General features: G+C 36.1%; 1 protein-coding gene across 2 annotated transcripts in view; it reads left to right on the plus strand.

The window, feature by feature from the left end:
* Positions 1–15,545, plus strand: part of Cpd (carboxypeptidase D) — a 75,658-nt gene that overhangs the window by 8,715 nt on the left and 51,398 nt on the right. For both annotated transcript variants that reach the window (XM_021238141.2, XM_004857085.4), the window contains exon 3: positions 10,678–10,820. In XM_021238141.2, coding sequence (XP_021093800.1) covers positions 10,678–10,820 — 143 coding nt within the window. The remainder of the gene's footprint in view (positions 1–10,677; positions 10,821–15,545) is intronic.

Raw genomic sequence — 15,545 nt, forward strand, 5'->3', positions numbered from 1 at the left:
AGTGATCGAACTCGGGACCTTGCACTTGCGAGGCAGGCAGTGGAACCACTGAGCTAAATCCCCCTCATTTAACTTTGTTAAGTATATTCTGAGTGGAACAGAGGAAACTGCAGAATTTACAACTCTTACATCTTGTCCAGCACAGTGGCACACACCTGCATCCTCAGCTACTCAGGAGGCTGAGGCAGGGGGAATCTTAAGTTCAAGGCCAACCTGGACAATTTAGCAAGCCTGTATCTCAAAATAAAAAAATAAAAAGGGGTAGAGATATAACTCTGTGGTACATATAACTCAGTGGTACAGTGGCCAGGGTTCGAGCCTCACTACCACAAAAACAAATTTTAAAAACCAACTTATTTTTATTTTCAAACTTTGAAATGCATTGTAAAATTGAAAGAAGACTACATGAGCATTTTTGTATCCTTTATTTAAATTTACTGTTATCATACCCATGTGGTTTGCCTCCCTACCACCACATATATACCTATAGCCCTATACACACATACACACATAATCTTTTGCCAAAAACAAGTGACAGATTTCATGACACTTTATCTGTAAGTTCCTCAGCATACATTTCCCAAGTACAAGAACATTCTTCTGTACAACTGTATACCATTACCATAATTGAAAAATCAGCAATAATTCAATACTATAATCCCACATGCTGTCCATAACTGCCATTTCCCCTACATCCAAAAATATCTTTGGTAGCTCTTTTTTCACCAGATCCAGGATCCAGTCAAGGTTCAAGCCTTGCATTTGACTCTAGTGAAGAGTACAAACCAGTTCAGCGGAGCATTACATATTCTGGAGTTGTCATTTTCTTCATATTAAGATTCGCTGTTAACTTTCCAGCAAGACCTTTATGTAGACCATATTATATCACATCAGGAGATACATAAAGCCAAGCTACAAATGGCTAAATTGAACAGCTTGGTTAATATGACCACCAACCAGATCTCTCCATTTTAAATAAAGGTACAAAAAAGAAAGAAAGAAAAGAAGGAAGGAAGGAAGGAACAATTTCCTTTTGTATTTAATCTGTGGAATGATCATGGAATTCTATTTTTTTATTGTGGTAAAAATATATATCATAAATTTTGCCATTTTAGACATTTTTAAGTGTAGAATTCAGTGGCATTAGTTATTCATAATGTCATGCAACCATCACCGCTGTCTAGCTCCAAAACCTTTTTGTCACTCCAACCACTTTGTAACCATTAAATAATACCCTCTCACACTGAGAACCTCTAATCTACTTTCTATCCTGTGAATTTGCCTATTCTAGATATTTCACATAAGTAGGATCATATATATCTGTCCTTTGGCATCTAGCTTATTTCACTTAGTAAAATGTACTCAAGGTTCATCCACCTTGTAGCATTTATCAGAGCTTCATTCCTTTTTATGGTGAGTAATATTCTTTGTATGTATATAATAAATACATTTTATTTATCAATTCATCCATTGATGGACACTGAGTTTCCATCTTGCTACTGTGAATAATGCTACTGTAATGAACATTATCAGACAAGTATCAGAGTCCTTATTTTGAATTCTTTTGGGTATATAGCTAAGGAGTGCTATAGAATAATTCTGTGTTTAGTTTTTTAGGGGTTTTTTTGGTACCAGGGATCAAACTGAGGACCTTGCACTTGCAAGGCAGGTGCTGGAACCACTGAGCTAAATCCCCAGCCCTCTGTATTTAGTTTTTAAGGAATCACCAAACTGTTTTTTATTATGACTATATCATTTACATTCTACCACCAAAACATAAAAGACTCCAATATTTCATGGAATGCTGTTTTTAAAGGATTATAAAATAAGTTTGCCTTTTCTTTTTAAATACCATGAAAATAGCTGTTGCTCCTAACTTTATTACTTTTATGCACAAACTTAGACTATTATGAATAAGCAGAAAGAACAAGTCATCATGGAGGTGTCATCAGTATTTATATTTTTTTCTTCTTAAAATCTACGCATTCTAAAATGAAATGCCTATGGTCTTTCTTACTTTTTATTGACAATTGCATTATGAACTATCTTGTATGTCTCTTAATTTTCCTTTATTAATACCTTTGAGTTACTCTTTGACTTTTTTGTTAAGCCATGTATATCCAAAGTGAGTCCTGAGTTTGAGGACTTAATACCTTGTAGAATTTCCTGATCCCCTTCTAGATTCTACGTGTTTTTTGTATATAGCATGCATATACAAAGGTGTTTGAAGTATTTAGAAGCCAGATTTTTCCCCATAACAGTTAGAGGTGGTTTGAAAACTATTAAAACTTTTTTTTTTTTTTTTGGTACCAGGGATTGAACTCGGGGTCCTTGCGCTTGCACAGCAGGCAGTGAAACCACTGAGTTAAATCCCCGGCCCATTAAAACATTTTTTTATAGTTGAGGGGCATACTTCAATGTGTAATCCTCACATTTCAATCTTCAGTGAATATATTTAATAATATCTAATTTTTGTAGACTGGTGGTTTTGTGAGTTAGGTCACTTCATTAATTTGAGATGATGTTACTTAAAATAATGGGTTGAAAAGTAATTTACTTTTCCTTTTTGCAAAAGTTCTAAAAGTTTAGAAAGTAATTCCGAATTGATGATTAAGGAATGTAAGTTTATGTTATACTATTTGAAAATTAAATATCCTGCCTTCACAGAAAGTAAGTATACTTTGGTATTAAAAGCAGAGATTGGTTAATCTCTGTTTAATTTGGTTAAATCAGTTATGAGATTTTTCTGATTCTTCAAATATCTGAAGAAGCTGAATTTTGTTGCTGTTATCATTAATTATTTTTATGAGCATCAACTTTTCTCCTATTTTAGCTGAATTGTCAGATGTGTTTTATTTCTATAATTGCTTCTCTTTGTATATTAGCAAATATCAAACAGTTTCTCCTTGAAGAGGAGTTGATGACGTTTCAAGTAGTTTCAACAGGGCAAATTCATTTTGTTTATCTTATGCAGGACTGCAGCAAGATGTTGTGAAACCCTGTGACTTGGCACATATTCACACCTAGATGTCCTGGAGTGATTTTACAGATACTCTATGTGATGTATTTAGTAATTCTAGCTCAAAGAAATACAGATTTTTAGAGCTGAAAGTAAATATATTGAACTAGTCTAATCCTTTTGCTTTATGGAAGTTCAAAGCCTGAGAGAAGAAAAAACTTATGTAATATAATTTATTCATTTAGTAAACATTTACTGAGTACCTGCCATGTTCCATATTCTGTATTAGGTTTCAGTGGGAGCAAAACAGAAATAGTTCCTCCTTGGGAGGATCACACAGTGTATCAGTAGTGTAGAATGTGGAGTGATCTGACCCCTATACCTTTGCCTTCATTTCCACAGTTGATTCAGCATATCTAGCTGTCTAGTGGACCTTACTTCTCTTAACATGGCTTTCAAACCTGTAAGCTCCACCTAGGGAATGATTATCCTAATAAGGCCTGTAAATAGTCGTACTTACCTGCTAAAGCCTCATTATTTTGAGAGCCTAAGCTGGACATATTCATGGAGCAGGGAGCCTTTTTATTTTTAACCATAATGTGCTGAGTTGTATGCCTTTTGCCTACTGTTCTTTTTTCACAGTTTTGAAGATATTATAAAAATCAGTCGATGCTTCAGTATGTGTATTCCAAAACATATTAATAAAGATGAACTGAAATTTTGGGTCACTTTAAGAATTGCCTTCTTTCAATTTAAAAAAGGGCAAGAAACCCCAGACTATCTATAATTGAAATTATTTGACCAAGGGGTCACAGTTCTGAGCAGGTTTTAGATATTTTCTTGGGCAGAGCATTGTTTCATTTTATTTTCCTGCAAATAGACACAGGAAGGCAGTGTAGTATAGTGGCTCAGAGCACAGCTTTGGGATCTTACTAGCTTCGGTTTGAATTTTAACTCTGCCTTGTGTAGCTCTGCATATGTGCACATGTGTATGAAAGAGTAAGAGCAAGCAAGAGAGACAGACCAATTAATCTTGAACATGTAAATAAATAAATTTGTCTCAGTTCCTTCATATGTAAAATGAAGATAAATATTATCTACCTCCTAGGATTGTGAGGCCCAAGTGAGAACTACATAAAGCACTTAGTCTAGAATTGGAAACCACAGCTACTTATCTATGCTAGAGTTTAAACTTCATCAGGGCAGGGATTTTTGTTTTATTTGGTTTTCTATTTCCAGCACATAGACTCATGCCTGGTGTTTAGAAGTAAACACTAAAGTTTAAAGAAATTTTTAAAATGAATTCTTGTTTTGTTTTGTGAGATAGGTTCTTTTTTTTGTTGTGGTTGTACCGGGGATTGGTACTGGGGATCGAACTCGTGTCCTTGCACTTGGGAGGCAGGCAGTGGAACCACTGAGCTAAATCCCCGGCCATGAGATAGGTTCTTGCTATATAGTTCAGGCTGGCCTTGAACTCACTATATAGCCCAGGTTGGTCTCGAATTCACTGTGATCCTCTAGCCTCTGCCTCCCAAGTGCTGGGATTACAGGCATGCGCCACCACATCTGCCTTGAATAAATGAATTCTTGTCACCTGAGAAAATGAGTACTGTAAATAGTTATTTAAGATCTTAGATGATCTTTGGACTAGATAATCTTACAAAAATTTATAAAAATATTCTTCCTAGGGTTGCTCCTATTCTGAGAAAATAAGCTTGTCTTGCTGGTAGATCCTAGATCAGTGATGATGAAGTTTTTAGAGCTTTCACAATACAAACAGCCCGCTGCCCCATGCAGGCCATGGGTTCCCCGCCATTGTCCTAGATCATAGTATTTTCCAAAATTTCTTTCAGTAGCAACCTATAATATGAAATACCTTTTAGTTGTTTATATACATTTCATGTAGTGTGTGTACATAAAACTAAAACAGTTTCATGAAATAATACCCTTGTACTATGTTGTAGTGTTATTTCTTCTAGCCTGTTCTATTTCATTTTTTAAAAATGTGTTTGAACTCACTAACATACCTCACAACCCAGTAATGGATTATGAGCTGCAGTTTGAAAAAACACTATTTTTGATCACTCTGTGGTAGAATTGATTTGTTTTCCAATTCTGAGTAGGAACAAAACACCTTACAAGTTGCATGTGATAGCTTATGATTTGGGTTTTTCTTTTGCCCTGACTTGTTTATATGTCTCAGTCATGTCCAGTGAAAACTGACCTACAGTTTATCTCAGATTGCCTTGCCTATAATTTGAGTGAATATTCAGATAGAAAATTAGTCAGAAAAATAGTTGTCAGCCCTACATGTTGCTCATGTGTCTATGCATAATATGATTAGTTAGGGTGGCTGCCATAATGCTTCATTTTTGTTTGTTTTTTTAAGCCACCTCTTACTTGGAGCTGAACCTTTTCAAACTGGTAATTGTGATTTTTTTTTTCCTCCTCTGGAAGAAGAAAATGTTCTGTGGATTTATCAGGCTTTTTTCCTTCTCCTGTTATACTCTAGGCACAGAGTTATGTGACCAGATATCCTACAAGGTTCTTTATGAACATAAATTCCTTCAATCATGTGGGCCATCCTTTCTTTCCCTAAAGTGGCAGTCAGACTAAACAGCACTAATGTGCTCTAAATATTGAAGTACATTTGGCTTGAAGTAGATAACTGCTGGAAAGGAAAAAAATAGTTACTGAACTGTTTTGGTAGCATAAAATAGGTTTTTGTCCAAAAATGGACCAAAAAGCTTATTCTTAATGTTGTCTGAGTCATTAAATAGGGCATTATGAATTAATCCATGTAAGACCAGAATAGTGGAATCTAAAAATCAAATGAATATTATGTAACTACAAAAATACAGTATCTGATGTGAATAAATAGAAAAATCTAGGGCCGGGGATTTAGCTCAGCGGTTTCGCCGCCTGCTGCGCAAGTGCAAGGACCCGAGTTTGATCCCCGGTACCAAAACAAAAAGAAAAATCTGTACGTATAGTAGGCAATTTAAGTCATACTTCTCCCAGTAATTACTACATCATGAAGACAAATATGTGAATAAAGATAGAGTGAATTCGAATGACAAATCGGCCGATCTGACCTAATGAACATGGCATAGAGTCCTGTCCTCATATCTAATTTTCCTTTTAGTCTGTGTTTACCAGTTCTTGAGGTATAGATGACTAAATAACTTATCAGTTGTCCCACTTAGAGAAGATGTGTATGGTTCTATTAAATGCTTGTGTTACTTTGCTTTTACAATCATATGTTAAAAACAAACATACAAAAACTTAAAGGATTCTTGTATCTTTGCTGGTTTTACATTTTAGTTTGATCAAGTCTAAACTTGAGCAGAGTCTGATTCAACTCACATTTCTAGCCTTATCTCCTACCTTTCTTGTACACCAGACTACTTATTCCTCCCCCAAAATGTGAACCTTCACACATTATTAGGTTATTCTTTGTTTTGTTCACAGTACTTTCTTCCAGTTTATCTATGCCTCCAAGGAATCCTTCCCTGTAATAACTGTTACTTTCCTGCCTTCCAAGAGCTTTTTGTTTATGTCATCAGTATGCATATGTTAATAGTTTCCACTTATGTTAGTAATTTGTGTCTCATGTTAGTGTGTGAATTATTTGATAATAAGGACAGGATGGTGCTATTCATTTTGGAGTTTATCGTTGTGTAGAATGTAGAGTCAGAGGAGGCTAGGAAGGTTTTTGCAGTTCTTTGGAATTAGGTTTTTTTTGGAGATAAAGACTTCAGATGGGAATGAAAAGAGAAAGTGAGATATACAAGAAAGTGTGCAAGAATTGCAGGTAGAACAGGTGTCAAGGAAACGAAAGACCCAAAGATTAGACCTTGAGGGATTTGAGCTTATAGTAAGAATGATAATGGGAAAAGGGGAAACTATTTGAAGAAGTGTGTGTATGTGTCTATGTGTGTGTCTGTGTGTGTGCCTGTGTGTGTGTGTTCTTTTGGTAGGATAAGAGTGAAAATTCAAAGTGGTACTTGATGTGCTAGTTATAAATACACAATGGACAGTTAGAAAATAGGTTATGGAGCTTGATGGAGAGGTCAAGATGAGAAACAAATTTAAGAGTTACGAGACATTTGGAAAACATGTGTTAGAATACATGATTTTGAAAATTGATATTGTTTCCTGACATTGCAGCCAGAAACTAGAACACACACACACACGCATGTGTGCACACGCATGCATGCACACACACACACACACGCATATATATATGAACAGGTGGATCCTTTTTCTCCTCTAAAGTGTATGGACTAATGGCATTTTGTTCCAGGATGTTTTAAGGAGTACTGACAGTTCAATTCAGATACTAATTCTCAGCCTGTTCATATTTAATAGCACCACTGATGGTCAAATGTATATGAGTAAAGTGCTTTTTGGTCTTACATTAAAGAGCTGATTAAATCTCTTCTTTCTCTTTAAAATCTTGAGTGCTAATTTTAAAGAAAAGCATTAATAAAACCATACTCAAAATATTTCCTATACTTGAGTCACAAGTTACTAATATAAAACCCGACCACTAGGAACAGTGCACTCGTATACTTTGTAATATGACAATAGGCCCATGTGAAGATTGAGGACCAAACACCAATATTTAGGGTTTGGCCCCCAAATATTTAGAGCCAATGTCTGTAAATTAGATGTGCTCCCCTCTTTTTTTCTGTTCAACTTGGATGATAAAGAATGGGATAGTGCTTTTTCTGTAACAGGAAAATACAGTTTCAAAATTAAGAGATAGTATTGACCAAGTTAGAACTAAAAATGGGCAGGACTGTGTAATTTAGTTTAGCTCTATAGAATCATATTACTAGCAAATATGTATCTACTGGGAGTGGTGAAGGAAATAGATTTTTACAAGATAAGTTGTTCAGAATTTAAAGACCAAGTTCAGTTAAGATTTGGTCAACTTGAATTTAAAGATTAGGAATTTGAGTAATTTTTCTAAAAGGCAACCTCTGTGTTCTATTTATTTGATGCAGATTTTCCACCTAAATTTTTTATAAGCATTATGCTCATTGACATTTAAAAATATCTTAGTGCAAAATTACCACCTAAGAACTCTCTTATTATCTGTAAAATAGCAGACGTCAAAATTGTGAGTATTTCACTTTCTGAGGTTTCACTTCCCTGTGGCCAGCCATTGTTTGAAATATATTAAATGGAAAATTCCAGACATTATTCATAAGCTTTAAATTGTGTGCTGTTCTGAGTAGCATGATGAAATCTTGTATTGTCCTGCTGTGTCTTGCCCAAGACATGAATTGTCCTGTCTAGCAAATCCATACTGTATATACTACTTGGCCCTTAGTCTCTTGTTTACCAGATGACTATTGAGATATTGCAGAGCTTGAGTTCAGGTAACCCTTACGTACAGCTTAATGCTGTATCACATCATCTCACATAACCACAGGAAGGGTGAGTGCGTCACAGTAAGATGTTTTGAGAGCAAGAGACCACGTTCATATAACTTTTATTATAATATATTGTTATAATTATTCTATTTTATTTTTAGTTATTATTAATGTTTTTCCCCAGTACTAGGGATTGAACCTAGGGATTGAACTGAGCTACATCCCCAGCCCTTTTAAAATATTTTTTATTTTGAAACAGGGCTTTACTAAGTTTACTAAGTTGCTTAGTCTGGGGTTGAACTTGCAATACTCCTAGTAATGTTAAAGTTCACAACTATAATTGTGGATTTGTCTGTTTTTCCTTTTAGTTCTATCAGTTTTTGTTTCATGTCTGTTGAAGTTCTGTTGTTGGATGCATAACATGTAGGATTATGTTGTCTTGGTGAATTAATCCTTTTATCATTTGTAATGTCTATCTGGCAATTTTCTTTGTTTTGAAGTCTACCATATCTAATAGTAATGTAGTCGGCCCTCCTCCTGTACCACTTCCTCCTCTTCCTCCTCCTTGTCCTCACATCTGTTGGCAAGTACTGAGCTGTATTCCCAGTCTTCTTCTCTTTTGCTGTTTTTTGTTCTCTCTTTCTCTCTCCCTCCCTACTCCCCCTCTCTGTCTCTCTTTGTTTAGGCTAGGTAATTTTTGTTTATCTTCAAGACAACTCACTCTTTCCCCTGGTCATATCTATTCCTTGGTTGAACATACAACAATAAATTCCCAATAAATTTTTAATTTGGTTATTATATTTTTAAGTTTTAACATTCCCATTTTGGTCTTTTAATATGTTCCCTTTCTTTGTTTCACTGCATTTTAAAGATGTTTAACTTCCTTAGAGCATGGCTATAATGCTTTAAGGTTAGTTATTAATTCCAACAAATGGGTCATCGTGGAGCTGTCTTTCAACTTTGTTCCATGCAGTTTTGCTGGTTCTTTGAATAGCACATATTTTTGGATTATATCCTGTGTATTTTAAATCTTACGAGATCTGAGTTTTCTTTTGTTCTATTATTTTCTCTCAGTGTTGGAGAACAAACCCAGGGTCTCACGCACTGAGTACATCCCCAGCCCCAATATAAGTTTTGACTCAATTGTGTGGTCTATGATTCCAATATCAGTTCAGTTTTCAAAGCCTTTTTTTTTTGCATGCACAAATATTTAGCTTTATTTTCCCTTTTTTCACTCAACTACTTACAACAGTATACATATTGTTCTTCTATCTAGCCCTTTTCTTTCTTTTTTTAAAATTAATTTTATTGGTATGCTTTAGGTATACAATATAATGACATTCATCATTGGAAATTTGCACCCTTATATAATCTGTCTTGGTTCTTATTTTTCCCTGTTCCCCTGCCCTCCCTTTAACCCCTCCACCCCTCCCTATTTACAAAGACTTTGTTTCCATTTTTTCATTTTCTCGTATTAATTCCATTCCCTTCTTTCCTTTCCCCTACTCCTCCCACTTCCCCTTCCCCTTTGCCCCTTTTCTTCCTATTTCACATGATCCATTATACCTTTTAGTCCTTATTTATACTTTCAGTTTCTCACACTAGAGAAACTATGTGGTATTTACACGTGTGTCCTATTTGTTTCACTTAGGAGTATGGCCTCAGTGTGCATCCACTTAGTTATAAATGTCTCTAAATTCTCATTTTTTATGGCTGAGTAGTACTCCATTTTATTTATTTATTTTAAAAATTCTTTTATTGGTACAGTTTAGGTGTATAATATGTTTACATTTATCATTGGGTGCTTGTATCTGTACATGATGTACTTAGTTCTTATTTTTTTCCGCATTATCTGTGCACTTTTCACCCCCTCCACCCTTCCCTATTTACATAGATTTCGTTCCCATTTTTTTCTTTTCTTTGTAACTGTTCATCCTACCTGTTAAGTTTATGTCTTTTTTGGGGGGGTAGGGTTTTGAGACAGGTTCTCACTATGTAGTTCAGGCTGGCCTCAAACTCACTATGTAGCCAGACTGGCCTTGAACTCTTGGCAAACTTCCTGCCTCAGCCTCCTGAGTCCTGGGATTAACAGGTATGCGCCATCACGCCTGGCTCTTAACTTCATGTCTTTATGTATATTCCTCTTCAATATATATTCTTTTAGCCTTCCTTCTTGGTCTCTTCTAAAATTAACGAGCCCTCTCCAGTTTCAAACAACTTAGTGAAAAGAAAATTTATACATAGAAGAGATGATTGATTTAGTTTCTCCAGTCTTTTGGAAGGCAAAATTCCTTTCCTTCTGGGAGTAAACTTGTTTTTTCCTTCATGTTATAGGTGGTATGCAAGATTACAATTACGTATGGGCCAACTGTTTTGAAATCACACTGGAATTGTCTTGTTGCAAGTACCCACCTGCTTCACAGCTTCGACAGGAATGGGAGAACAATCGTGAGTCTCTGATCACATTGATTGAAAAGGTAAAAGTAGCTGACTGGAAGATTAGGATATATAGATTATGGATTAAGTAAAGGAGAAATTGGGTTGCATGTGAATGGTAATCTATATTAGGTTTCCTTTATCATCTGTTTTTATTATATGAGATTATAAATTATCTTTAGAATTATTATAGTCTATTAAAGCATATTTTAGCAGAGATCTTTTGCCTGCCTCCCAGCTCTCTGTTCTATGAGGTTCTCTTGGCCTGTGTTAAAACATTTTTATAGACTGAAATAATGAGCCAAATTTGGGGCTATTATAGATTCTACCATAGTTTTTTCCTAATGATCTGTAGCTATGGTCAGCTACTGTTGTAGCTAGAAACTGCCAGAAGGGGTCAGTGACTGGAGCCCCTTTTTATATCTATCTTTATTACTATGACATTATTTTATATCTCTTTTGGGTATTCTTTTCTGCTGGGTGTTTAAGACCAAGTTAAAGTGAGACCTGTGTCAATTAATATGAACCTCTTGTCTATCAAGGTCAGTTAAGTCTCCTCAGGCATTGCTTTGGAACCATGCATGGAGCCTCTCAGCTCCTCTGTCAGTGTCAGCCGTCAGGATGGGTCATGGCCTTGCTTGACCATGTTGCTTTCAGTAAAAGCATGGGAGACTTTTCCCTCTTTGTGACCCTCCTTTGGCACATGGTACATTTGTCCTCTGGTGCCCAGCAATCTCCCTGCTCAGGAGGTTGAGTGACTTAACAAAGATATAGGATCCTGTAGCAAAGGTTCCTTTGTGTCCTGGTTTTTTGTTGACCTTGAGGGGCCAGGGCCAAAATACTAGCTGTCCTTATAGCCAAGTTCCCTTTCTAGTTTTGTTCTCCAAACTTTAGTTGTTGAACACCCAGAAGAGAAGATCAGTGACATAAGTATTTCAGTAGGAGCAGTGAGCTTAACTATTATAATAGTTAAAACATCAAGCACTTTTGAAGTAAAAGCACAGAGGGCTGTTATTTCTTACCAACCATTGTTGTTTCAGTAGTTGTATCCCTGCAGAATATTAATAGACAGCAGTTATATATTATAGAGAAACTTAAGATCAAGAGCTACGCATAGTATTTTAGGATGACAATCGTGATGACATTTTCTTTGTAACACTTATCTGTCCATTGTAGTATGGAATAGTCTTTTAGTCAAACACCTCCATTTGATCACAAGACATTAAATGACATAAAGAAAACTCTTACTTGTTATCCTTTAGTAGGATGGCATCTAAAGAGAACATACATATTGGCCTATAAATGTACCTTAGGAGTTCATAATGTCTAGCCTTTAATTTTAGTGTGTAACATTGTTTCAACTGTTTGCCGAGTGAACATCCCTAAGTGTGGTGACACATATACATCACATAAGTTTTTAAGAAGACTGTTATTTGACTGGTTATCTCATTTTGGCTTGACATGTACCTCTTATCACAAGTAGCTGGAGTGCTAGCAAAAGGCAGATACCTGAGTCAAAAAAGATCATTACCATAAACAATATCTTAGAAGACCTGTACACCCAGGAGGCATGGATATATATACCATGAAATAAGAATGAGTATCAGTTACATGAAACCCTTTGTCCCTTAATTTTGTTTTATACCAAGAACATTTTAAATAAAACCTTATTTTCCCACAGAAAACTTAGACCATGATCAGTGTATACATATCACAGTAATATATTTAGCAATGTATTTTCTACGAGGCTATGGAAATTATTGGGGTCCCCTTTGTGAACAAAGGCTGGAATAAATTTTTCTAGGCAGCTGCTCCTTTATTTACCGAGGGGAATCCTGTCTGATAGTTTTCCTAAGCCCAAGAGTCTTTATTTAATTATCTTCATAAATTTTTAGATGACCTGTGAGAGCCAGATCATAACAATCAACACATTTTGACCAATGAAAGATTCCCAAGTTATACATAGACAACAATATGTACTGTATTTGTAAAACCAGTTGACATTATTTGGATCATCTGGCAACCTGGGGGAAGCATGTCTTTAATTATATTTATCTATAAGCCAACTTGAGTTATAGGCAGACATCTTAAAAAATCCAAAATGCCAAAAGAAAAAAACTCAAACATAACTGCTGTACACGTTTTAATAAATTGAACAGACACACACACATGTGCGCACGCGCGCACACACACACGCACAAAAGACAACTTGTTTGTAAACAAGAGTGCACTCAGATGTATTTGGCCAAGTTGAATTATAATAACTTTTATAATTTTTAGGTTTATAACTATAAATAAGACTAGTCAGAACTTTGTAGATTAACAGAGATCTCTTGCAATAAGAATTAAAAGGAGTAAAAATCTTCTACACCTGTGAAAGCAAAGATGGTTTTAAGACAACCGTTATGCTGGCATCTTATCTGACTGGAATACCCAGCTACACAGGCTTCTCATTGTTGTTTTTATAGCCATAGTTGATCAGTAGCCACATGTAATTGTTTCCTCTAAAGGGACAAACTGTTAAATATCTCCAGCAGGGTGCACTCAGGCCAGGTTTGGGTATAGAAGAGACTAGGTGACACTCTTTGGAGCTAAGTATGAAGAAGGCCTGTCAAGGCTCCAACATGCTGTGCTGCAGATGTCTACGTATGACAGTTTTTTCCATTTTGAAAAAAACAAAAGAAAAGCAATCCCTGTCTATCACTCTTGTTCTGTGCCCAATCTAAGGTGTTCCTTAGACTTTATCTCATCCAGTGCCAGTGGTGGCTGACTAGAGTTGAGGAAGTGGCCAGAGCCAGGTTACCTGTTCTTACCATTCTCTAATTTTGCCTAAGAGCTGAAAGGCAGATAAATCTGGACTAAAGCTTTTACATTTATTTCTTGAGAGTATCAGGATTATACCTAGGCCAGTTTTCTATATGGCCCAGAGATAAATTAAGGTCAGCTTTACTCTGGAAGGATTCCTGGGAGGGGAGACTCGCCATTCTGGAAGCTTTGTCTTGAAATCCAGCAGCCACAGAAGAGGGAGGTGCCTTGAACCAAACACTGTTGAGAACTGTGGGGCAGGGCATTGGAAAGGGGACAGAAGAGTGCCTTTAAGTATGGCACAAGAACAAAATCTTAACCATCTCAGGTATAGAAGGACATTTAGGATCAGGAACTTTGCCAGAGTGGGTCTGCAATCTTTAGCAAAACATATCTCTAGAGACAAAAGCTATGATTGACTCCAACTGAATTATCAAGCAGGAAAATAAAACCAATAATCAAAGAACCTGAATGGCTGCTTTTTTGCCCCTTGAAAGAGAATAAAGGTGTTCTAACTATATTGTTTAGGGCTTTTTTAAAGTAAATTATTTTGAATCTATAATATCTAATTTATGACTTAAATACCCTACAGGCTGTTTGTTAAGCAGCTCCCTGATGTTGTAGAAGCACTCCCAAAGCCATGTCTCACCTTTTATTAACATACAAACTGAAACAGTGTCCTGTCCTGTAGATAGGCACTTAGAAGTGCTTGTTTGAGCTTCTGGAATGCAGTCTGGGCACTAGGTTCCCAGGTTAAAATATGGCTGTCTTTTGGGGTTTTTTCTATAAGCTAATAGAGGGGCCACGTGATCTCACTATATCCTGTTATCTAAAGGCCACAAAAGCCTGTGATTTCCAGGAATCTCCTTAGCTGTTTTAGAGTCTTGGGCTATGGAAAGGGAAGAATTGGTTTAATTCTTTCTTCTCCCAGTCTTTGGGTTCCCTTAGATAAAATAAGGCCTAAATATTTTACCTCAAGGCTGCAAAGTTGTGCCTTAGATCTAGAAACAATATAACCCCTGTCTATTTAGAAAATTCAGCAGAGCCGAGGTCTTGGCTAGAAAGCTTTTCTGAGGAGACACATAACATTATACTACCTACATATTATAAGACTGTGACTTTGGAAAAAACTATAGTATTTTCTTTTATCAAATCAGGATCTAGGGATGTCCTCATCTTTTTCCTGATAAATAGTTGACAATTTAAAATAATTAAGGGCTTAGTTCTCATCTTTCTTAGATCTTCCAGAAAACATGCCTGAAAATGTCTTCTATTTTAATCTGTCTGATTGACAGGGCAAGACGGGCTTGTATAGAAACTGCTTGTGTTTCAGTAGGAACCAGTTGTTTCTTTGGCTGCCTGTCTTTTGAGCTTCTCAAATTAAGATAATATTAGTTTCTATATGTAGTAGCAGCTTGTAATACTACTTGTCTCTCATTAGAAATCAATGTTTGATTTAAGAGCAACATTACATCTTTGTAATCTAGTCCATAGGTCTGAGTAAATCTCCAAAGACCTCACTATACATATCAGGATCATCTGAAAACTTTTAGATCTCATTTGACCTGTCTTAGATCACTGAGAGAAAAAGACACATGAACATAGGTAGTCCCATATTTGCCATTTACTTCCTGGAAGGCATATTGTCTTTAAGAGGTTTGAACAAAATTAGGTATGGGTAGATATAGTTCTGTAGAGGTTTTAATTACAGCTGGCTTGGGAATTTCACCCTTAGATTTTTTTTTTTTTGGTACTGGGGATCAAACTCCGGTCCTTGCACTTGTGAGGCAGGCACAGAACCACTGAGCTAAATCCCTGGCCCTCACCCTTAGATTTTAAAAGATAAGGGGGAGGGATCTCAGGCTCTAAAGGGCAAATGGGAAAAACTTCAAGTTTGGTGGTAGGTGGAGCTATTACTGGGATTGCCTCAGAAACTTTTGTCCTCAGGTTCTAAAAGGCAA

The sequence above is a fragment of the Heterocephalus glaber genome, unplaced genomic scaffold (genome assembly GCF_053883595.1).
Source record: "Heterocephalus glaber isolate CG9 unplaced genomic scaffold, H.glaber_assembly_v1.0 deba00001564, whole genome shotgun sequence".
In the NCBI taxonomy this organism is placed as follows: domain Eukaryota; kingdom Metazoa; phylum Chordata; class Mammalia; order Rodentia; family Bathyergidae; genus Heterocephalus; species Heterocephalus glaber.